A 22863-nucleotide genomic window follows, 5' to 3' on the forward strand; every position below is an offset into this window, starting at 1 on the left:
GCGGTGCGATGGCCAGAATTGGGAGGCTTGAACAAATCAAGAGCGTCAGAAACCAGCATCCTGTCGTTGCCATCGGCCGACCCCGTTGAAGACACATTCTGTATCCGTATCCTCAGATGATGTACGGCGCGTTGGCAAACTGGAGGTCTGGAAACCTTGCCAATAACAGGATTAGACATGGCAATTCTTCGTGTTTACTAGTCGTTCCTTTACCGACCTCATCTACCTATGTCGAAAGAGAAGTGATAATTGTCATCGACGCTCCAGCTCATGAACTCAGATCTGTCTCGTTTCTTGGCCTCTAAACTTCCGAAGTCTGAATAAGTCGAGTGGCGGGTATTCAGGGCTGGAAGCAAATCCAGGGCCAGACGACCGACACAACAAGCTACCACCCAAACTCGTGGCCCTGCGCCTCGGGTAGAAGCATACGACCATCCCACAACCACGCCGGATATGAGGTGGAAAAAGAAATATTTAAGAGTGGTGAAGCCTGAAGGGGGGAGATACAGTCCTTCCAGTCCCTCCCAATCCCACCGGCGAGACTTGGCAGACCAAAGGCCGTGCGCAAAATCGTCAATCGACAGGCAAAACCCGCACCGTTGCCGCGAATAACGCACCCAGGGACATTGCAGAGATGCGAGTGAAAATGCGAGCGGCCAAGCAAAGAAAAGAGACACTTGCAGATGATAAAATGCAAAGTGCCACGGGAGAAACTGGGAAGGACCAATTTCACGGCTACTTGCAGCTATTGTATCCTTCTTGCGCCCCATCCCCCCCCGGTCCGAAGTCTGTGTGGTGTTTAGAACATCCTTTTCTTTCTCAGGTTGATCATCACACCTTTTCTCACTCCAGTCCGTCCGTCCGTTCCCGTCGACGGGAGGCCCCCCTTTTTTCCCTTCTCCACAATCTCACCGGTTTACCGGGATTTCACCCACACCTAGTTGTACTGGTCCTACTACCAGCAACAAGATCCGTCCAGCGTTTTGTTTTCATTTCCAACCTCCCCTCCCCTTACCCCTTGCCCATCCCGCCGCATCCATGTGCGATGGGAGGCAAGATTGTGTTTAGTGAGCATCATTTGTCGGTGGTGTTGGAGAGTGGACACACACCCAGATTCGAGCAACAGTCAACTGGAACGGGAGTCATACTTCGGCTTGAAACCACTCATTTGAACCACAGTACCATCATACTCAAGCCTCACACTATATCAAGATGGGGCGACGGAAGAGGGCGTCAGGTAGTAAAAAGGCAGAAGAGGAACGAGAAAGGAGAAAAGAACCGCTGGCCCTCCTTCTCATCCTCCCTTCCTCTGTCCTGTCTCTATGCTTCCCTTCAAAACCTCGCACACCAGAAACTCATCATCCCGTCAAATCACAGCCCGCTGCGAGGTCACACGACATTAACGCCCGTTATTGCTTCTTTTCCAACATTGTGTGTGTGGAAGGAGTGTATGGATATGGATGCGTATGGTGTAGTGTGTATGAATGGGTCTATCCGGCCCCCTCTCCCCCTTCCATAATGTGTCAAACGCCCGACTTGGCAACTTTGATGAATGAATAACTGGTATTGTTTTGGTTCTCTCGGCCGAGTCATTTCAGGCCAAGGCTCAAGGGCACTTCACGACAATTGTGACAATGGAGGGGGGGTAGATGATGGCTCGCAAACCTTGCCTTCTTTCCTCCCTTCTGATAATGCTTGCATGGATGGATGGATGGGCCGTGTTCATGTTGACAAAATTGACCGGCCAGACTAAATCGATGTTCATGAATGACTTCCTCTCGGTTCGCGATTCCGATACCATTCACAAACCAATGCGATCGGCCCATGACGATGTATCTACGCCTACGAGACGAGATGTCTTCCATCTCGAGTACGGAGCGGTGGCCTCTATACAACTCTTGGCATAGACACATTCGCCTCGTCATCAAGGGAACGGACACTGTGAGGCAATACGGATAGGCAAACAACACGGAACACGACATGACAGCAAAAAACAAAGCTTCAAGTTGCGGCAATAAATAACAGTGTCAATACAATTCCGCTCCACCCGGCTTCTCTCTCCTTTATTACAAGTTGGCCGAGCCATTCAATTATACGCAATGCTCATCCCTCCTCCCCATTTTGGTTCATCATCAGAAAGTGAAGAGGCCTCATGTGATATGCGCCTTTTCGTAAAAGTCCCCAGTTAAGTATATTCCTCATTGAAACAGAAAAAACGCCCGGCCGTATGTGGTTTTGCTTTTTATGCGTCAGAGTAGTACTCGTCTTGGTACTGGTGGCCCAGCGGCGCCGACCAGGTGTTGCCACCTCCAACGACATTCTCCTTGGATCCCCAGTAGTTGTTACGCGTCCGGCGTTCGCGCTCAAACTCGGCCCATCTCTTCATTGTGATCTTGCTACTGTCAAATTCGCCCTCGTACTCGAGACCGGCCTTCTTCGTCTTCTCGCCTGCTGTCTTTCTGGTGTCTCCCCAAGAGAAGTCATCAAACTTCCAGAACGCGTACGTAGGAAGGACAAAGTTCCAAAGGGGCAGCGAGAAGAGGTAGATAATCATCCACACGACGTAGGACCAGGAGTGTGCGGTCAAGACAATGAGCACAGCGGGAAGTCCAAGAATCAAAGCCAGCAGAACCAAGGGGATGATCTGCGGAGGCGAGTTGACAATAGAGATGATGACTGGAGCAATCATTAGCTGGGATCAAACAGAATGGACACTGTAAATACTCACCGACGTAGAAGGTGAAGGCAATGGCGGCGGGCAAGACGAGAGTTCCCATGAGCTCGATGAAGATGACAAACTGCATACTGAAACAGAAGGTACCGCAAAGGTCACGGACCAAGACCAGTTCCATCAAGTTGTGGATCGTCGAGTTGATCCATCGTCGACGTTGTGAAAGCAACACGGCAAAAGAATCAGGCACCGTCGTCTTGCAGACGGCCTGGGGAACAAACACCTGCTTACGCTTGGGGAAGGTCCGCAGCATGAGAGTTGTCAGGTATCGATCCTCACCGAGCAGAAGCAAGTTCTTCTTGTGGAGGGTGTCAACCACATTCTCAGAGTAATGCTCAACAATGTCCGGGTTGGCCAAGATGGGCACCCAGTAGTCCTGGGCTCCCTTGGGCGCCTTGATGCGGTACATGCAGAAGCAACCGGGCAAACAGGTGACACCGCCAAAGACGGACTCGAAAGACTTGGACAGGTGATGGGAGATGAAGTACTCAAAGACCTGGATGGCGGTAACCCAGCTGTCGCGCTTGTTGGCAATCTTCGTCTCACCGCAGAGACCCATGATTTCGGGATCCTTTACCATGGCAGAGACCATGTGCGTCAGACTGTCGGGGAAGACCTTGGTATCGGCGTCGACCATGAGAACGATTTCGTAGAAATCGGGCGATATACCGGTGACCTTCCATAAACCGTTGAACATTTCGTACTCGAGCTCTGTCATGCGCTCATCGAACATGACCTTCTGGAGGAAAGACATGAGAATGATCTGACTGTCACGCTTGCCACGGTTGCCTGGCTTTGACTTCGTCGCCTCATCGGGTGTACCGCACTTGACAACAAGAAGAACGGGAACTCGTTGCTGCTTCTCGAGAGGGATCGCAGATTCATTGCCGTAGTCGTAGAAGCCGGAGTAGATCTTGGCCATGTTGTGTCGCTTGGAACCGCTGGCAACCGCAACGTAGGAGAAGGGTTCGACTTCCTCGGGAAGGATGGTGTGATCCTTCATCATTGCCAAGCAGTAGTCAGGAGTAGACATGGTCTCGCCCTTGCCCTTGATAATACCGTCACAGATAATGACAATAACCTTGTGGCTGTTGGGGTAGTCGGTCATGGCGATGGAATCAAGAGTGGTCCGGATACCAAGGTGACCTTCAGAGTAGGCGGTGACAAGGCACATGGTGTGGGCAAGAGGGTAACCAAAGGGCATCCAGTCGGCGGGCGGCTGGGGCACAACAGCTTCGTGGATGAAGCCAGCAGGCCCAGGACCTTCGGTTGAGGGTACGTTGTTCGTGTAGGGGTCTGAGCGAAGGAAGCTGGTGCGGCTGTCGTTGCCCTGTCGGTACATGGCGTTGGAGGACATCATGTTGCTGCCAGCACCTGAACTGGCCATGGTAGTAGGCATCCTGCGTCCACCAGCCTGCGGGGCTGCGCCAGCTCCATAGGCTGCGGAGAACCGAGACGTTGTGGGCAGGAAGGTACTCTGACGTTTGCTCGTCCGGTCAGAAGAGCCGTTAACACTGCTTCCGATATCGCCAGGCAGTCTGGGAGGTGCGCGGTAAATGTCTTCAGACCAGTCTTCAATCTGTTGGTTACGCTTGCGCTTGTCCTTGGTCTGAGATGTCTTGGCCGCGGCGTACGTTCGGCTGATAAACCATTGGAAGAAGAGAGCGAGGACGAATCTCGTCAACACGACCGCCAGAATCAGTACCAAGGAGACGTAGAGAACGACCTTGGATGCGATGCAGCCAACGGTGTCAGTATCGACTGATCCGACCTTGATAATCTCCTCGAAGCATTCGGCAATTTGCTTGTCGCTGGAAGCCTGGAAAGCTCTGGTGACATCTCGTCCACGAATGGCCTTATTCACAGCCGTAGTCTTGTCCTTAAGCTCGTTGAAACGATCTGGGACCTTGACCTGGGTAGTGTTGAACCAGTTGAGCAAGTCGAGGTCGAGGACAGTGCCAGAGTACACAATCAAGTTTCGGGAGCTGTTCTTGATATCATTCCACGTGAAGTAGACATCGGCGGTGCCGTCCAATTCCAAGTAAAAGGTATCGCGGCTCTTCTGCGTCGTGTGGCAGGAATAACCCAGGTAGTAAGGGATCGTAAGGTTGGGCTTTGAAGAGCCGTCCTGGTTGAAGACGGTGCAAGGGAAGTACCACGCCAGATCACCGTTGCTGTTCGTCGGGACATCCGAGTTGTCGGCCAGGGTGATGAGGTTCTTGCATCTACCATTGACGTTTTGGAACAAGAAACTGCCGTCCTTTCCGCCATTCTTCTCAGGCAGGTCGTACAAGACGTTGGCGCCGGTGGTCCTATTGATCATGGGCACGCCATCGGCGGGAGGGTGACGGGAGCGCGTCAAATCGTAGGCCGTTCCGTGGAAGATCATGTATCCTCCGTCCACATCGTTGACCTGAAGGCGCGGCGGCGGGGTTCCGCAGACCACCTGGGTGAAACCGAAAGTGATGAAACCGACAAAGCCCATAATGAGCAAGATGATGCTGATCAAGCCAATCTTCTCTCTCCAAGCTCTTTGCTGCTCTTTTGAGGCCATACCACAGCATTTCAGCATAAAGTTTGGACACCAGAAGGTGATGATGGCGCAGTAGACGTTCCAGAAGCTCGGGGGACGGATCTGCTCGACCTGCTTGTTCTTGATTCGCTTTCCCTTGCCATCCTTAGTGAGCTTGCCAGACTTGTGGCGACTCAAGCGCTTAGCCTTGGTCTTAGAGTGTCCCTTCTTTTCCTCGCCACTGTTCTGTCTGCTGTTAACTCCTCGCGGTGGTGAAGCGTCCGAGAAGTTATCGTTCGTTTGCGAGCGTCCAGAAACGTCGGTCGTTCCCTCCATATCCTCGACTATCGGATCGTTTCCGGTCGCCGAGGGCAGAACGTTCATGTTGGCGGCATGTTTGCGGTAATAGTAGTTAGGATGGTCCTTGTCTATTCTGTGTCGCTCCGGTCTAATCAAACTTCTCTTTCTCGTGAAAGGCTGATCGGCGGTCGAGGGTCCTGCAGCCGGCGAGTCGTAGGTCGGGGATAGAGGCTGGTTCTCTGTATTGACATTAGGAGTTGAGATCGTCTCAGGGAAAGATGTCGCAGATTGCCCACGTTGGTGCTGAGGTCGCCCTCCTACGGGATAGTAGCCGCCAGTCTCAACATCGTCCGGACGGTTTCGTCGCGACGGCGAGTTTCTGTAAGCATTCCTATTCTCGAAGGGAGAGGTCGCTGCAGGCCTTTCGGGGAGAGACATGGTCCTGTGTGGAGATGCAGGTTAGCTATCGATTCCGAGGTGAGGCTGAACCCAGTTCCAGCGGCAGCAAAGATGTTGTTCGAGGAGGGAGACTTCACCCTTCCCAAAGAGGCGCCTAATGTCTGTCGCGAGTAGAGAACAGGCGACAAAACGAGTCGAGCTCGGTTTTTGTTTCGTAAGGGGAGGGAGGAGAGTGGATCAAACGCAAATACTGAGGAAATACAGATATGCGGCGTTGAGTGGGATGGGAAGCAAATGTGAAAGATCAGGAAAGCACAACAGCAACAGCGAAAAGACAGCAGCCAGTTGCAGGTCGTTGGCGTTGGCGGGAGGTCATACTCACAGGAGTTGTTATTGGGGAGGAAAGCACCTCCAGGCAAGAATTGTGGATGTCTGGGCCTGGCACCCCTGCCAATAGCGGGGGGGTTGTTCCTTGGGAGACGGCGAATCAATGGGGAAGCCGTCCCTATTTTCGACCCGGCTTTTCTCTGTTTCTGCGCCAGCAGGTCGGGGGTGACAGCTGGACAACGAGGCCAAGCAAGGAAGTTGCCAGCAAAGAGTCTCAAGAGTCCTTGTTCTCCAAGCACGGAGTTACTGCGACTTGCTTGCTTCCCTGTTGCTTTGCGCAGTGCCGGCGGGTAACTCAAAGCAAGAAAAGCTGAGATGGCTGTGGTTGTGCGGGCAATCCCAGTTTTGCCCTTTACAATGATGGTCGAGACTCAACAAGCGATAAACGGTTCGAAGGGTGGTTGCTGCGTTTCCCTCTGTCCTCCTTTTTCTTGGGTCTGATCCTTATTCTTCTGTTCTTTTGCCTTTTTGGTTTTGTCTTTCTTCCCGTCTGGTTGCTGCGTGCTTGTCTGGTCTTTCTGTTGCTTTTGCGGCCCTCAGCAACGAAACGCACGGCTTACGTGCTCCAACTCGGTACCTTGCACAACTACTTAGTGGCCAGGGGTGGTGGTGAGTCGTGTCAAGGAATAGTGATGGAACGATTCGAGACGATTATCCGCTATGCAGGTAATGAATTGGATGGACTGGAGGGACGAAAAGAGCGGATGGAAGTTTCGTCGCAAGTGCAGCGGTATAGAGAGAGGGTTTCAAATGGCAACCGCCACGACGATTGAGCAGCAACAATTGCAACAATGTCGATCTTCTTTCCGGTGGTCCAAGAGCCGACCGACTGTTTCGATGATTGAAAAGCCCAAGGGGATTGACTGACTGGCTGCGCGACAGTACGGACAGGCGGGATTCGGGGTGCAGGCAAGTGCGCACCACCTGTTCAGAGGGTGAGCGATGGATGATGGGAGCGAGCGAGGAAGCCGGGGCAACAAATGCGATCGTGCGCACAGTCCTTGATTTGCCTCCTTCGTCAGCCGCTTCGGGGGAGGCAATGATCGAAATGGTCAGAGTTCGTCGTCAGTCTTGCGGTTGCGACGGTCGCCCAGAGTGTAACTAGAGTGCTCAGAGCAAGGCAGGGTAGCCAAATTTGAATCGCCAGGAAATGAGGCTGGGATCTCGGTTCTGCAGGCGCAAGACGGGCGGAAACGAAGGTAGGTACGGAGTACGAATATCCGTAGACGTACTCCAAATGTCGACTGATCTCGAGAGCCAAGAACAACGAGGGTTGGCGCGAAAGGTAAAGTAAGCGACAGGTGGTAAGAAGAAACAAGACTGAGCGTCGGGCGAGGAAACGAAATGCTCGGGAGGGACGACAGCCGACGACAAGACAAGTCAGTAGTCACAACAAAATTTGCTTTCCCAAGGCTCCAAGAACTCAAGAGGGCGTCTTGAAGGAAGGGATGGGCAATAATGGGCGATCAGCGTGGGCAGTGGGCACTCAGAATTACTTTGGGACAGCCCAGACCAGACCAGCAAGGAAAGGGGAAATCAGAAGAGAGTCCGGTGAAGCAGGCCGTCTTAGTCCAAGAATCCGTCGGTACTTTGGCTAGCCATAGAAATCACACGTGGAATGAGGTATCGTCCTTCATCACGCCGACTGTCCCATTGCATTCCAAACCGCCACATGGCCCAGCACCCTCGCCTCACCCAAATTTCGTATTATTGGGGGGGGGGGGGGGTTTGGACGGCTGGCTCGCGTTGCTACGTTGTTGTCTGGCGTGGCTGGCACCTGGGTCTCCTTTGCCAACGATACTACTAAAGTACTCCTTACTTCAGATATATCGACATCGTCTCTCTTGACTCTTCTTAGCTGCCCTGAATATGAATGGACCTGCCACCATTGGGCAGATTTATTGATCGCAGGAGACGTCTAGCATCCTTCTAGTCGGCATCACGAACTCCACGACATTGCGCACGGCTCGACCACGGGTTGTTTTCCAGTCGACGGGAAAAGGGCACAGATTGAGTTTGGCATGACATGGTCAATACCTCGGCGGAGGGGCAGGGGGATTTGGGCTGTGAGCCAGGTGCACCAAATTCTGGCCCATGGGGTACATCGGAAGTACCATCAAAGTATCCGGACCTCGGCCTCTCAATGGAAGTTGGCCCACGTACACCCTCAAGTACCTCCGGAGTAAGGGCCATGACAAGCCAAACATTGACGACAGAGGCGCCAGTCAGCCATTCTTCTGGCACGCGAATGACTGCTTTCAAACATCCTTTGGCGGCTCCGACTCATTGCTCTCGTTCCATGCTCATTGATTTTGTCGCAACGGCCCGACGGCGTCGACCTTTTTCTGCAACAAAAGAATGAGTGCGCTTATGATCCCATAGCCCACCTACTTTGCAATTCGTCATAGGAGATAGCCCGGGGGGGGCGGATGAAATGCGGACTCCATACGAACTGATGGACGCTCCCACCCACTCACAACTCACGTATTGCCTGGATACGTGCTTGAATCCGCACCTCGCTATCCACACCAGGTAGTCTAAAAACCAGATCAGCATGCAGGACCAGGGTTGCTATTTTCAAGCTCAAGCCCCTGTTGCCCAGCCGACCAGCCGGCCAGCCGCCCCCAAAAGCAGCTCGAAAATGTTCACCAGACCCGAAAGAGAGTTTGTCTTTGCTTACCTGCATCTCAGAGCTTGGCTCTGCGCTGTGTGCCTGCGCCTGCGCCTCGCCCGACCTCCGCCCAAGCCGGTTCTGGTGACAACCGACTGTGTATCCGGGAGAAGTTTTACCAATACACACACAAGGCAGGTTGGCCACCTCGTGTTCCCACTCTTCATTGCCGTTGGTCGCTCCTAGCGCCGGAGTTCGAGATGTCACCCTCCTTGTCTGGCACCAAGATTTTCAGACATCAAGACAGGACGCAGAGAACGTTCAAGCCGTATTGGTACCGAGATGATTAATGACCGCCCTATTCACGGCTTGGAAACACCATAGGCGTCCAGTCAATACCCTCTCCCCAACGGCAATTGCACGCGGATACTCTTCTGCCATCGGCGATTTCAACTGCCGTCAAGGGACTCAAGAGTTCGCAAATGATATTGAACTCAGAGGCGGGCCAATCGCATACGGATAACACGGCCAAGAATTGTCATGTTTTTCGTGTTTCAAAGAGGCTCTACGGCCATCCGAGGAATGCTGCCCTCCACCCAGATATGGGAATTCCACCTTCGCATATGCCGCTGTCCTGTCGTACCGGTTAGTATCGTCGTCGTAGGCCGCTAGATAAGGATACGAGCGCGCCATGTCGAGGAACTCCATCGTTTACATGCCACACTCCTATCGGCTCGTTTCCAGCATCTGCTGCCCTTGCAGCTGCCACCGTACTATGTACGGAGTAGTTGTCAAGATAGAGACCCTTGGCCAAGAACAGCGGCAATGCGATAATCACGATCCTGATCCGCGGCCCCGGCGCTGTTTGGCTTTTCGCTTCCTTGCCGCCTCCACTAGGAACGGAAAACTTAGTTTTGAGCCTCCCTCGAAATGGAGCCCTGCATCGTTATCGTGAAATCCACACCTATCAAGCCCACGCATATAGCCATTCTGCGTACCAATGCCCTCTACTATTGCCGAGTGGCTGCCAAATGCCTCATACCCAGATGGGGCTCTAGGTGTAGTGTATGCACAGGCTGATGTCAGTTTGATACTTCTGCGAATCGTGGGCTCTAGGTTTTGGTGTGTTACCTTGCAATTATACGGGCATTCGTCCGTATCTTGGATCGGGTGCTTAGCTTGAACAATAGCAGCTTGCAGACCGTCCCTGGTTGGCGTCGTGAAGCCCCGCCAGTCGAATAAGAAACACTAGATACCTTAGACCTGATAATTGTAGGGTAATAGATCATAGAGGTGTCGAAATTAAGCTGTTCGTGGTGAAGTTCGGACGGATTTCCGTCTGGTCTCATCTCAACATCGAAACGCTGGGAACCTGGCAAGGCTCTTAATTTTGTATGTCTCATCTCAAAACACCAACCTCGGCATGGATTCCAGGTTTTGTTGATATCATGGGGTATGCCATACCCATTCCCTCTTCTCGTTCTGCCAATGTGGCTCCTGGGAGGTCTTGTTGCAATCAAGTGCATCTTCAGGCTATGGCTTTTCCAGACTTTGGACAGGATAGACTGGTTTGCTCCAACGGCGTTTCGCACGGTTGCCAGCTTATTGCTGCACCTGGTCATTTCCACAAGGCTGCTGTCAGGCCAGTGTCACCCTTGACCAAAGAACTTCAGCCCAGGTGAAGGTTGTTGAGCTAGTGATCCCGACCTGGAGTTGAGGGACTTGAATTGGCACCAAGCGGCCAGATACATCCGTACTCCGTACAGAAATGGAACTTGGATCTTTTATTGGCGGGCTTGGCAAGCAGGTGGCACCGGGATGACTAGATATCCGTAGCTGTCGATGCTTAGACGGCTTAGACGTGAGAGGGAAGAAAAGAGGCGAGATGTTTGTAAACCAAAGTGCTTCTTGGGTACAGGCGCGAGACATCAGTTGGGAAAGGCCAATTGATCCAGCCTGGCGCCAAAACCGTCCAACTAATTTGGCACCGACAACGTTAATGAGATTCGCACCAGGCTCCGGATGGAAGATGAAGCTGACCATAGAGGTAGCTGATCCTGCTCTACTCAGAGCCGTAGTACTTGCCTTCCGTTTGATACAAAGATCTTCAATCGTTTAATCAGCCAGCCCAGAAGACTTCACATCGTCATCTCGACAGCGAAGCACGAATCCAAACTTTTGGGGCGCTTTCGTTCGGCAAAGGAGGCTCGCCAATCGATGGCCACTTAGCAGAACCAGCTCCAAGGTTCCGGGGTCCTTAATTTCCAAATTGAATCTGCCTACAGGCGCCATGCGGGGAACAAGGAAACCGACCATGATTGGTGCCACAAGCTGCAGAGGTTGCGTCGCACGTCGTGGCTGTAGATCCGCGATGCCCGCCGTGGTGCCGCTGCCTTTTCACGTTGGACCCACGGACGACGGGGCTCCATGGACTGACATGATCGACCCCGGACAGAAGCAGAATATGCAGTGTTCTCGAGTAGCAACGCGGTCCCGAATGTGCAGGCTTTTGAGGTTGAGAGACCATGGAGTTACCAATATCCGCAGTTGTCGAGGCAGTTGCGTATTGAGCACCGCGCATACTTCAGAGCAGAGTGGTGGAGCGCCTTTGGATGGAAAGTCTTGTTCAAAAGTTGAAAAGGGGCTTTTCAGCTCGGGGGAAGCACTGGGCTTGGTCGACTTGGCAATGCACAACAGTGGATTTGCGGTGCTGATCGAAGGTAACCTATTCTGCTTGTACGAGGGGCGCGGTCAGCCGGTCATCCATGCCCTGCATGCGATTTCGCGATAGCGACAGTATCGTGCGGGATGATGCCTCACATGACGAGCAAAAACCGCACCACCCGCTTTTCCTTGTTTCCCAGACGCTCGGTCAACTTGCACTCGATAAGGTGTGACTGGTGTCTAGAGAAGAATGGGAAGAGGCGTCAAGTGTCTGGCGGCGGATTCAACGGCGCTTCTGAGTTCACACTCGCAGCCATTTTGTCGTTTTCTTGCGCCAGCCTGGTTTGCGAGCTTGTTGGAGGTTTCTGTTCCATTCTCGTTGGACTAGCGATTTTACCTGATCCCGAAGCTTCCCCTTTCCAGACTCAGACCTCCATTCAATAGCGGCTGCAGGGTCGTCGTCTGGCGCGGCCATTACCCATGACCCAGAACTCTCGCCGATTCGGCCATCGGACCCACGCTGGGACGCTCGACCGCTGGGGCTGACCAGTTTATAGAATCCACATGAATATTCATGGAACGGCGGAGACGCTCAAGTTGGAGACGCCCAAAATTGGACGACTATGCGCTGTGCACCATCAGATGCCGAACAAGTTCATCTGGGCATGTCCCTCCAAGCTGTTGAAGAGATTATATGACATTTTGTTGAAAATGCCAGGCTGTCTGTTCTTTGGTACCCGCGTGCGCACAAAAAGGTTTCGAAACGAACACGGGAAATGCGGGATGCGCAAAGAGTCCGTCGTATCGAGCCTTGTCGCGAGGCAGATCTCTCGCGGGAGTTGCTTCGGTCCCAAGTGCTCTAACCGTTCTTAGTTGTAGGCAGAGGTGATGACAGTGGGTTCTCGAACGAACTTCACTGCTTTTCTTCTGCGGGTACTATGTTGGATCCGTTCTGCTGGCAGGCCTTTGGATGGTGGAGGCTACCCTGAAGTCCCTTCTTTTGGTTCTTCCTTTTACACAGGGTCGTGCGGCGGGGAAGGTGACGGGATCCTGGTCTCGAATGCCCGTCACACGGTCACAGTAGAGGTGAGGACAGGGATCTCGGAGACAAGAATCTTTGCAAGCCTCAGGGTGGTGTTTGCGTGCCTCGCACGTTTGGATATCCCAGCGGGTGCTTGGTCGAGGCAGATGTGCCGATGCGGATAGGGGGTTGGGCGAGGTCGTTAATAAGAATGAGGCGAAGAGAAGGCCGAGGCTGGGTACCCCTTCGGATCAAGGTGAAACGAACGATTTCATTGCTTCATTAACTACGCGCGTCGAGCCCAGAGGCAGGCAGGAAGGCCAAATAAAAGAAAAAAAAGGGATGCGATGCGATGCGATGGAGTACAAATTACGTGCTACGAGTTCGAGCAGCCGACACCAGCAATGTCTGTATGCCTTGGTGTCATTGAGAGGAGATGCTCCAGGAGCCGATAGGATCAATGGTTTGCTTCACGCTTCCGGCGAACAGAATTGTCCTGCATATTTTGGGTTGCTGTGTCTTCCGAGGCCCAAGAACAGGCGGTATGCTCACTGGGATAGGAGTGACTTGCGTACCCGTACCGGCTCCGCGGAGAGGCGGTGACCGGAGGTGACATGACAGCGTAGCGGCGTTGCAAGACAGGTTTGACAGAGGCGAGATGAGTGGCCATTTTGGCGTGGGGTCCGGGGGGGAGTTGGCATTAATGTTGATGGAGTTCCGGTCGGATCTACTGTCTGTGTGCCGAAACTTGAAAGATGGACGTGGATCCGAACTGGTGAGGTCTCTGCCACTTTGATGGAAGTTGGCGATGCAGATGGAAGTCGCGGGGTTTCCAGGTGGTGACACCGTGCCCTGCCTGCCGGTCCTTCCCAGAGGCAAAAAAAGACAGCCCAGACCTGGAACTGGAAGGAAGCGACAAAGCTTTGCAATTGCTTGCAGGGCGGCATGGCGGCTGCCTTACGCTTGCTTTTCCCAGTGCACGGTACGTATCCGTACCTTCTAGTTTGGTGAGGTACCTTACTTGCTTACCTGACCGTTCTTTGCGTTTTCTTCGTCTTGCCGCTGCAGACCGTACTATGCATCTGCAGTAGCTGCACGTTGGACACGGGCACAACACGGGGCAGGTTGCATCGGTCCATCTGGTCGGTCGAGGAAGGTGCGACTTTCCATCCAGAGAGGCCGCAACTTCCTTCCAGGTTGTGAATCATAGGTACACCGGAGGAAGTACCTCGGCGCCGACCTGTTCATACAATATGTACCATTCTCTGCCTTAGGCAATGAGTTCTTTCTTGACGTGACCACAATCATCATTATCATCATCATCATCATCATCCTAAACCTCCACTAGAAGTTACCAACCACCTCGCCCTCCCATCGACTGCATCAGAGCCGCGTCTTCCTGGCAGCTGGGCTATTGACCACCCACAAGCCGTCGAGCGGTATGAGAAGACGGTGGGTCGAGATCCCGTGTATGGCAGGCAAGCCGCAAATATCTGTATTGGAACCTAGAGGTGAAATAAGGGCAATTGTATCCGTACCGTACTTCCAGGGCCTTTCCTAACACAACGTGCTGGAGGCTTATGTCCACACCAGAAACCGTCAGAGTTACTCCCTCACAGCCACTCTACGCCATGCAAATCTTGTCTCCGGCAATTCGAGCATTATAGACTCTCGAGTATTGAGAATGTGAGCGCCACTCCAATTACACCGTCAGTGTCATTGGAACTGGCCGCGGGGCACATCGCTTGACGTTCCCGCAAGCTGCGGGCATGAGGCATGAGCGTGGCCGTTGGAATTGCACCCGAAGCCACAGGGTCGTCTTTTGTTCCTTTTCGCCCACACAACCAAAGTACCTTTGATGGAAGTTTTCACTCTCGGCAAGGCTACAGATACTCCGTACTGAAATTCATCTTGGTTTCCAACTCTAATTTGGGTCAGCTTCGACGCCAGCTCCAGCTGTGGCTTCCCAAGCTTGGCATTATCGTGGCTCACTGTCTGCCTGGCCCATCTTCTCCTCGTCATGCCTTGCGTGACGTTGCTTTTCGCTTCTCTCTGTCCACACATATCCGTACGAAGTAGTCATCAATCCCTTCAATCTTGGATGCTCGTCATATTCTTATTCCTTCTTCCTCCGCTCATTCGCACCCTTCCCTAATATTTTCAGCACCCGGTCCTGTTGGTGTTTACTCCTCCATCACTGTTGCCCTTCCTCATTCCTGCGCAGCATCCCTTTGGCCGCCCTTTCCGACCGCCCTGGACCCTGCTCTGCTCCAACCTATCCACTGGGAGGCGATTCGGCGGCGAAGTACCTAGAAGTGCGGCGTGCCCTGTGCTGACTCTCTCACGTTGTGTCCGTCCGAGGTTGCTGCACGAAGTGTTGGTCCTGGGCTAAGAAGACCCCAGAGCTGAACTACATTATTCATGCCTCTGCGCCATCCCATTGTCCGTTCTATTGTCATTGTCTGAATTTCGGGCATCGCTCATCTGCTGCCATCTCTTTTTCAACTCGTCTAACTTTCCATCCGTACTTGTTCAGACTCAAGATCATCGGCAAACAACCCGACAATTCTTACAGAAACTCAAACGACGTGACGTAGGCGACGTCAAATTCTCAAGCGCTTGTACTTGAACTATCTGGGTTCTGGGGTACCTTGCCTCAATCTGTACGTATTCTGCGTCTCTCTTTCTCTCGCCTCTTCCCTTCTCAGTCACAACCTTACCCTACCCTGGATTGTGTCTATGAGGTGCTATTCCTGTCCTCCCACCCCTTCGTGTTCCCGTACACCTCTGGGCTGGTCAATGGACGGCCTGGTTTGTCAGTCAGCCCTCCCTCTTTCACGACCAGCCCAGGCTAGGCCTCCTTTGGCGCAAGTGTCCCTCTGGTTCTTGCTCGCTCCCAGGCGCTACAGAAGCAGGTGCACCCCCTAGCAAGGCACCATCCACCATTACCCACCCATCCCACGCCGGTCCAACCTGAACAGGGCCCTGGTCTGCTGCAATACTGTACGAAATGGGTAGATTGCCTTGTGTGTATCCCTCCTTGGTGTGTGTGGGCGAGTGGGTTGAGTGGGTGAGAGAGAGAGCGGGTATGGTGGGCTGGTGCTTGTGGGATCCGCGCTGGGCTGTCTCTCGCAGTCTGAGGTGCCCTGGACTCTCTCTGTGTGCCCGGCGCTGGTGCGGCCATGCTCGTACTGCCCTTTTGGCCCTTCTGGGCGACTGCTTTCCGGGAACTCAGGTGGGAGGGATCCTCTGAGTTGCTCCTCTACTCCTTTGCTTCGGCCTGCTGCCTCCGCCTCTTCCTCTCGTCTCCCAGGTTCCCCCCGTCTTTGACTTACATAACAAGTCAAGCATGCCACACACCACGCATTGCGCTGCCAAGGGCCCATTTCCAAAACCTCAACTCCATGCCTACCAGTATTCAACTTGATCATTAACTCATACACGCCGGTGGTTTGGCATTTTTCTCCCCTGGAGTTGCTCCCACTAATCTGGTTTTTCGTCTCCTTGTCTTCAGTTTCTAGTTTGTTCATCTACGCAACGTCTCAGTCGGCTCCCCGCGCATCTTTGTCATTCGTTCCCATCCGGCACACCGAGGAGGAAAACATAACCAGCCCACATTCAACGACCGCTTCCTGTCCCCTTGCCTCCCTCACAACGGAGAAACACCTCGCACGAACACCCAGGCCAGAATCTTGTCTTCTCTCTTGTCCATGTCCTAGAAAAAACTTCTGTGTCAACAAAAAAAGAAGGGGTCCATAGGGCTTACGCAACAACAATAATATAGTCGGACCAAATCTGCCTGCCATTCGACACTCCTGCGACAAGAAAACATTCGGATACCCGGCTGTCTAGCTTTCGACGATTCAATGGCAGCCACGACGGCTCCGACACCGCCCGCCATGACTCCGACTGCAAGCCCGAACCATCTTCGAAAGCACATTTCCCCCGAGCGCCTTACTTTGGGCGACGACGTCGGCCGCAAATCGGTGTCGGCAAGAATTCGGGACGCTCCCGCTTCTCCTGTCAGGGTGAACTTTCAAGCCGAGAACTGGGCCCAGCCATCCAATGCGAACATTGAACTGGCACAACCCTACCAAGCAGAGTTTTCTACAGTTGATCGTTCCCGAGAATACAACGCCCCTACCCCTCCTTCGCATACCTCGGCCTACGACCAGGCTGGACGACAAATGCAAAGCCATGACAGGACGAAGCTGCCTCCCCTCAAAACCTCGAACTCCTACACTGCCGAACCCGATTACCTGAGTCCAGCGAGCTCCCTGACTCCCAACCACAATGGCCACGATCAGGGTCACAGGCCAAAGGGGGGGACCCAGGGGTCGGACAGCTTCAGCGCTCACAGCGCAACAAGAGCTCAAGATGCCAACCGCCACAGTCGGGAATCGAACACCACTACCTCAAGCAACGCCCAACAGCAAGCATCGGCACAGTCCTCCGCGACAACGAGCGCGAGCTCCGTCTCTGGCATCAACGAGTCATCTGAATACAAAGATGAGTCTCCCGAGAGCTCGATCATGGAGGGTAACTTGCCAGAGAACAACTCTGTCCCCATGTTCCAGTACTACCACCACCAGGAGTACCCTCCCCAGCGAGTTTCGAGTGTTCCCCAGGAGCTTGATGCTCGTCGTTCTTCTTCGAACCCCAGTCTCAACGCTGACGGAACCCCCATCAACCGTCATCTGACACCTACCGGGTTTACCAGAAGGACCTCCATGCCGCGTCCTTCGTCAGCCTACTCTGCCATCTCGGATTATGCCCCGAGAGGACGATCCCCAAATCTGATGCCCGGAGGATCACATATGCGGACACCGTCAGGCACTCGCAGGTCTCCAGAAACAAGACCAGCATCATACGCAGAGTTATTGAACGTGCCGTACCCTCAGCCAGCACCTGCGCCGATCAGCTTCGACAATAACCAGTTGCGCAATGCCGTTGGCAACAATGCTTCCCTCCTCGGAGCCCAAAAGACACTGGAAATGTACCGCCAAAACGTCAAGAAAACGAATGATTTTTCCATCCAGTACTCTTTCGCAGTTTTCCTCATCTCTACTGCCCAAGAGCAAGGCCTAGACCCCAGTGAGCCAGCTCCTCGCAAGGCGAACTCAAGCCCAAAGAACTCCGCGGCGTCAACGCCCTACGACCTCCTGCGAGAAGCAAAGGGTATTCTACAGAAGCTAGCCAGCGGCGGATACCCCTTCGCTCAATACTACCTCGCAGACGGGTACGCCTCTGGCCTGTTTAGCAAAGGGAAAGAGGACTATAACCAAGCATTCCCTCTCTTTGTCCTCGCTGCGAAGCATGGCCATGCCGAGTCTGCTTACCGCACGGCGCTATGCTACGAGTTTGGTTGGGGTTGCCGCAAAGATCCTGCCAAGGCTGTCCAGTTCCTCCGCATGTCTGCGTCAAAGCGTCACCCTGGCGCCATGTCTCGACTCGGCAAGGCTTGCCTATCAGGTGATTTGGGAGAGAAGCGATACCGCGAGGGTATCAAGTGGATGAAGCTCGCAGCAGAGGCTGCTGATGCCGTCTACAGCGCAGCTCCGTACCAGCTGGCTTGCTTGTACGAGACGGGATACGGCGACGACATCTTCAAGGATGAGGTATACGCAGCAGAGCTTTTTACTGCCGCGGCAGAACTTGGCCACCCAGAAGCAAACTTCCGCATGGGTGAGGCATACGAACATGGGAAGCTCAGCTGTCCTCGCGATCCCGCACTAAGCGTGCACTTTTACACTGGTGCTGCCGAGCGAGGACATGCAGGTGCTATGATGGGCCTCTGTGCATGGTACATGGTCGGCGCTGAACCGATCTTGGAAAAAGACGAGGAAGAAGCTTACGAATGGGCTCGCCGTTCGGCCGAGATGGGTAAGTTGGGAGACTTCTGCAAAACACTGACTGAGCAAGTTGACGAGGCTAATCATTACTGGGTAGGTTACGTCAAGGCGCAGTACGCTGTGGGCTATTTCACAGAAATGGGCATCGGTTGTCGGCGTGACATCTTGGAGGCCAATGTTTGGTATGTCAAGGCTGCGGATGCAGGTGACGAGCGCGCGAAGCAGCGATTGGCGATCATCCAGGCAGCTGTCAGTGGCGGTACCCCGATGGAAGTTGCCCCTCCTCGCAGTGGGAAGATCAAGAAGGGCGCCGAAGAGAAGGACAAGGACAAGGATTGCATTGTGATGTGAGGAGTTCCCCAAGGAGCAGTATCCACGGAATCATTCCAAACCACATCGGCGTTGGGCAGGAGGTCAAGAAAATTCAACTTCACTAATAATGATGAGGGGCGCCTCTATTTTCGGAGAATGTTCAAGGGCCGACTTTTGCCAACATTACTCGACTGTTGGATAACGGACAAGGCCCGCGTCAATTGGCATATCACCGGTTTTCTTCGTTTTCTCGCACCCACGGGCATCTACAAAAGGGGATTGGAATTGCGGGCTGGTGTTGACAGGATGCAGTGCGGCAAGTCGCTGCGCATTGAGGCAAGGGGCTGATTGTTTTGCCTCTTTGCATGTCTGTCTCTTTGACTCAAGACTCTTCATCTTCCTCTCTCCCATTACATTTCCGGTCTTTTCGTTTTGTTTCTGGTCCTTTTTTCATCCAAGGCGGGGGCTGTCATGAAACTGCATTTGCATAGCATGGGAACCCGGGCATAAACGGGTGCTTCATGATCTAAACATGATCGGAACTTCTAGCCTGGGAACTCCATTGAACAAGGCGTCTGGAGAGGGGGGAATACGTTGCGATTGAAGACAGATAAGAGTTGCGCAGGTGTGTGCACGCCTGGCTGAGCTTTCAGAGGAGCCTGTACATACGAGATACCATAATCCCCTGTCTCGGACAGGCGTTATTGAGCTTTGAAATTTGGTGCTTGATGAGTGACTGTGACGAGACGATAGCGTTCGTGGTGGTTGTGGCTTGGTTTCTGGTTGATCCCGGCTTTAGGCGTCTCGTTCATTGAGGTTCGAGACAGGTTTTCCCTGAAAAGACGTCGCACACCTGCGTTGCGTGTTCGTCTGTACTCGGCCGATTTCTGTCTGCCTCGTTTTTTATTTATTTTTTTTATTTTTTATTTTTTTGCCACGGTGATCCAGAATCCGGACCAGTGTCGGAGGTTCCTCTTCACACTCTATTGTGGATCGTCGCCGTTGCGTACACACACACGTATTTCGTGTTCGCCTTTCAAGGTCTCAAGTTTGACGTGTGACGTGCCAAGACAAGATTGACTCAATGTAGGCCCGATGAGAGGCTTTGAGGAGGACTTTTTGTTTGGCCTACTTATCCCAGCCTCATCTTCTCTTTCTACACTGATATCATGTGACATGAGGATGGAAGATTTCAGGGATGAGGTGCCGAATTGGGTTTGAGGCGTTGAACCTGTGGTCTTTGCTTTCCAACTTGGGCTGATGAGACTGTATGAGACTGTGGTCTTTGCTCGATGGTCTCACGTCAGAGATGTGTCGAAAAAGCTTGGGGCAGCACCGATTTTGTTGCCTCGTCAGCTGTTATCCTTCTTCTTGGCGTTTTCTTCGGATTGTGGGAGGAAACGCGTAGGCTGAGGGTGGCTTGGCGACGTGTTCGGGAGAGTGAGAGAGAGAGGATTTGTTTGCGACTTGCGACGTGGTTGAGACTTGGTCGTTTGCACAGGGTGAATGTTTTGTGTTAAAAACTCTTTCGCATGTCGTTTGTTCCTGAGTTGCTTGGGTTTCGTTTGTTATGTATGGTAGTTTGTGTAGTCAGGTTTTGTCACTCGTGTGGTTTGGGTGTTTCGAGGGTGTCGTGGTGTGTTTGGAGTTGGCGCTTGCGAGGTGATCTCCAGAGCTCGAGTAGTTTTCTTCCACACCTGCATCAGCACAATTCATCAATACTATCAGGAATGGCTCCAGGAGCGAAATATGCCTTCGATTATTCCCCATATCTGCTCTTGAGGTAGGTCGATTTTTTATCTTTGTAGTTTCGAGGTATATTACCGATGCTAGGAGCCAGGCAATGACGAACCCCTCCAGAAGTCACGCAAAAGCCAGGCCTGTTACGACGCTCAGGAGGTTTCCAACTTGCAACCTCAAGATGAACCAGTGAAACACGGAACTTGTAAGAAGAAGCTCTTTGACTATTCTACCTACTGCTTGACGTAAAAGGACTTCAGATACTCTTCCGCCGCGGCCTCCCCCAAGGCGAGCCCCTGATCTTTCGCCCACTTCTGGTACTCTGGCGTTTTGAAAAACTCCTTGTAATCAACACCTCCCTCCTGATCTACCCAGCTGAACTTCCCGTGTTCATCCAAGAAGTTTCCTATCGATGTTCATCAGCAATGGTCGACTTCATGCTGAAATTTTCTGAGGATGAGGAGAGAGACGGGCGTTTGCATGCCGAGAACTCTGTGGACGTACCGTAAATCGGATGTTTTGTGTTTATTTAGATTGTTCTTAGCCATGATTTATACACTGATTTCAGTTGTACTCACCTGTGAACTGAGATATGGAGGTAGCCTTTCTCACGGAATGCTCCGAACCCCAGTCCATCAACTGCGACCAGTCAGCACAGGTACGCTCGACGCCATCCCAGTTGATGACTGAGTGGAAATCATGGAGAGTCCAGTGAAGAAGCACGGGCGTCAGGTCTGCCTGGCATTTCACAGACTCCATGATGTGGTGGAGGCAGTGTCCTGTGGCAAGTTCGGAGTTAGCTTTGAGTTCCCTCTTATATTTAACCACCAATGCCAGCAGGCTCCAGTCCGGGTTCAGGCACGCATTGTCCCGAGACTTCAACCAACCTATATGACTCTTCTGAGTTGCATCCTCCTTCTCTGTGGTATTGGAAGTGTAGTAGTAGTCTCTGTGCGCGACCTGGTATAGGTAGTTCTGACGTAAACAGGAAGCTTTAGTCTTTGACACGCCGCCGTAAAGGGATAAATTGCGAGGATCAACCTCGATACTCACGATGCAGTGCAGGTTATGCACCATGGCAAGACCTCCGAGGCTTCAAACAAAGTCAGTCAGATCATAATGTCAACAACCAGGCTACTTCTAGATGCTTGACTTACTAGCCGCCTTCCCCATCGTTGAAAGGTATCGCATCTGCTTCCATACCAAGGCGGCGTACCTCGAGCTCCGGAATTCGGTTGGCAAACGCTACGATGATTTAGTAAATGATCCTCGAATTCCTACAACCTTTGGCGCAAAATGGCTCACCTGAGAGCAGTGCAGACCAGTTTGCATCTACCTCTGGGGTCGGATTGCCCAACAGTGGGTGGTCATGACCTGGCGTCACTGGATTTACGAGCTGCGGGTTGAACTCGACCTTGTCCTGGAAGGGGGACCGTTAGTAAAAGAATAAAGAAAGGACAAGAAGTGCTTCAAGATCCTTCCACATACCCACACATGTACCGTGTCTGGTGTCGTTAGTCGAGGGCAAAATGGTTTGTAGATGACTTCTTGGGCGTAGTAAAGGACTGCCCAAGTATACGTTGCTAGAGCGAGGAGTACGGCAAGTATCTGGAGTGCTCTCCTAAGCCTCGATGTGCCTCTACTTGAAGACCATTTTCCCTTATCCAGTAGGTATTCTTCGTGGTCGTCGTCGGTCTTCACGTCCTCGAAAGCACCATCAGAGACTGGCTTGTACTTGGCTGAAGGTGCTGCAGGCATATCTTCTGTGGTCGGTGTTTCTAAGTGCGCTGCAGGCAACAGGAACACTAGTCTATGAAGAATGTGTAACCTGATCAATGGAAAGTATAGAAGTTCGTGCTTCTACGGAAGGGGGAGCGATTTCAAGCTGAACGAGGCCGGCCTGCCGTGTCTCAGTGTCTATTCTGAAAGCATATACAGGCTGTCTACTAACCTCTGGGCAGAGATACCTGCTAAATCTCTCGCTTCTTGGGAATAATCTAAGAGAAACCCCTGGTGTTGAACTAACAGGATGCGAGAAATTCTTCCACCGGATGCGAGCCATATGGTGAAAGACCCAAAAGATAGAGTTCGTCAGATTTCAGGTGGCCATGCTTGGGTGACTAAAGGGCAGTCACTTCATGATACCGGAGTGGGGTGTATCCTCACGTCAAGGTTTATCGACACCGGATGGAACGTTGATTATGAATCCTTGTATCATTAACACAACCCAAGACTAAGTTCTGTCTCCTCCGTGCCGTTAGTCTGATCTCCAAGTCTAAGTGTGGGTTCAGTGGATGCTGGTCTTGCTGGAAGGGAACGGTGAACCCGCCTTCG

General features: G+C 52.7%; 6 protein-coding genes across 6 annotated transcripts; 2 read left to right on the top strand and 4 right to left on the bottom strand.

Annotated features, from left to right (window-relative positions):
* The first annotated feature begins 366 nt into the window (after positions 1-366).
* Positions 367-1554, top strand: BDP55DRAFT_85796 (uncharacterized protein). The gene has a single exon (XM_060581273.1). It carries the CDS (start codon positions 635-637, stop codon positions 1517-1519), a length of 885 nt encoding a protein of 294 aa, XP_060431451.1. The 5' UTR covers positions 367-634; the 3' UTR covers positions 1520-1554.
* Positions 1555-2112: 558 nt separating this feature from the next.
* BDP55DRAFT_85817 (chitin synthase 4) lies at positions 2113-6222 on the bottom strand. Its single transcript, XM_060581275.1, has 4 exons — positions 6080-6222; positions 5840-5985; positions 2729-5782; positions 2113-2676 (listed from the first exon to the last, which is right to left on the bottom strand). Exons 2-4 carry the CDS (start codon positions 5979-5981, stop codon positions 2243-2245), a joined length of 3630 nt encoding a protein of 1209 aa, XP_060431452.1. The 5' UTR covers positions 5982-5985; positions 6080-6222; the 3' UTR covers positions 2113-2242.
* A 2036-nt stretch (positions 6223-8258) lies between these two features.
* Positions 8259-9648, bottom strand: BDP55DRAFT_630398 (uncharacterized protein; the record flags this gene model as incomplete). Its single annotated transcript, XM_060572145.1, has 5 exons — positions 8259-8581; positions 8814-8866; positions 9010-9095; positions 9130-9216; positions 9556-9648. The coding sequence occupies 5 exons, from the start codon at positions 9646-9648 to the stop codon at positions 8259-8261; spliced, it is 642 nt and encodes a 213-aa protein (XP_060431453.1).
* Positions 9649-9682: 34 nt separating this feature from the next.
* BDP55DRAFT_85901 (uncharacterized protein) lies at positions 9683-10693 on the bottom strand. Its single transcript, XM_060581276.1, has 2 exons — positions 10072-10693; positions 9683-9994 (listed from the first exon to the last, which is right to left on the bottom strand). The coding sequence occupies exons 1-2, from the start codon at positions 10560-10562 to the stop codon at positions 9775-9777; spliced, it is 711 nt and encodes a 236-aa protein (XP_060431454.1). The 5' UTR covers positions 10563-10693; the 3' UTR covers positions 9683-9774.
* A 5831-nt stretch (positions 10694-16524) lies between these two features.
* Positions 16525-18828, top strand: BDP55DRAFT_549304 (uncharacterized protein; the record flags this gene model as incomplete). Its single annotated transcript, XM_060568919.1, has 2 exons — positions 16525-18508; positions 18575-18828. 2 exons carry the CDS (start codon positions 16525-16527, stop codon positions 18826-18828), a joined length of 2238 nt encoding a protein of 745 aa, XP_060431455.1.
* Positions 18829-20762: 1934 nt separating this feature from the next.
* BDP55DRAFT_727164 (uncharacterized protein) lies at positions 20763-22287 on the bottom strand (the record flags this gene model as incomplete). Its single annotated transcript, XM_060579257.1, has 6 exons — positions 20763-20935; positions 21108-21308; positions 21417-21622; positions 21687-21774; positions 21835-21949; positions 22018-22287. 6 exons carry the CDS (start codon positions 22285-22287, stop codon positions 20763-20765), a joined length of 1053 nt encoding a protein of 350 aa, XP_060431456.1.
* Positions 22288-22863: the final 576 nt, after the last annotated feature.

The sequence above is a fragment of the Colletotrichum godetiae genome, assembly GCF_030913485.1.
Source record: "Colletotrichum godetiae strain CBS 193.32 chromosome Unknown BDP55scaffold_14, whole genome shotgun sequence".
Taxonomy (NCBI): domain Eukaryota; kingdom Fungi; phylum Ascomycota; class Sordariomycetes; order Glomerellales; family Glomerellaceae; genus Colletotrichum; species Colletotrichum godetiae.

Coding starts and splice junctions, on each gene's coding strand:
- BDP55DRAFT_85796 (XM_060581273.1), top strand. CDS start 635: ATGCGAGTGAAAATGCGAGCGGCCAAGCAAAGAAAAGAGACACTTGCA.
- BDP55DRAFT_85817 (XM_060581275.1), bottom strand. CDS start 5,981: ATGTCTCTCCCCGAAAGGCCTGCAGCGACCTCTCCCTTCGAGAATAGG. Junction 5,783..5,839: donor AGGGCGACCTCAGCACCAAC/GTGGGCAATCTG, acceptor ATGTCAATACAG/AGAACCAGCCTCTATCCCCG. Junction 2,677..2,728: donor TGCCTTCACCTTCTACGTCG/GTGAGTATTTAC, acceptor TGATTGCTCCAG/TCATCATCTCTATTGTCAAC.
- BDP55DRAFT_85901 (XM_060581276.1), bottom strand. CDS start 10,562: ATGACCAGGTGCAGCAATAAGCTGGCAACCGTGCGAAACGCCGTTGGA. Junction 9,995..10,071: donor AATGCCCGTATAATTGCAAG/GTAACACACCAA, acceptor CACTACACCTAG/AGCCCCATCTGGGTATGAGG.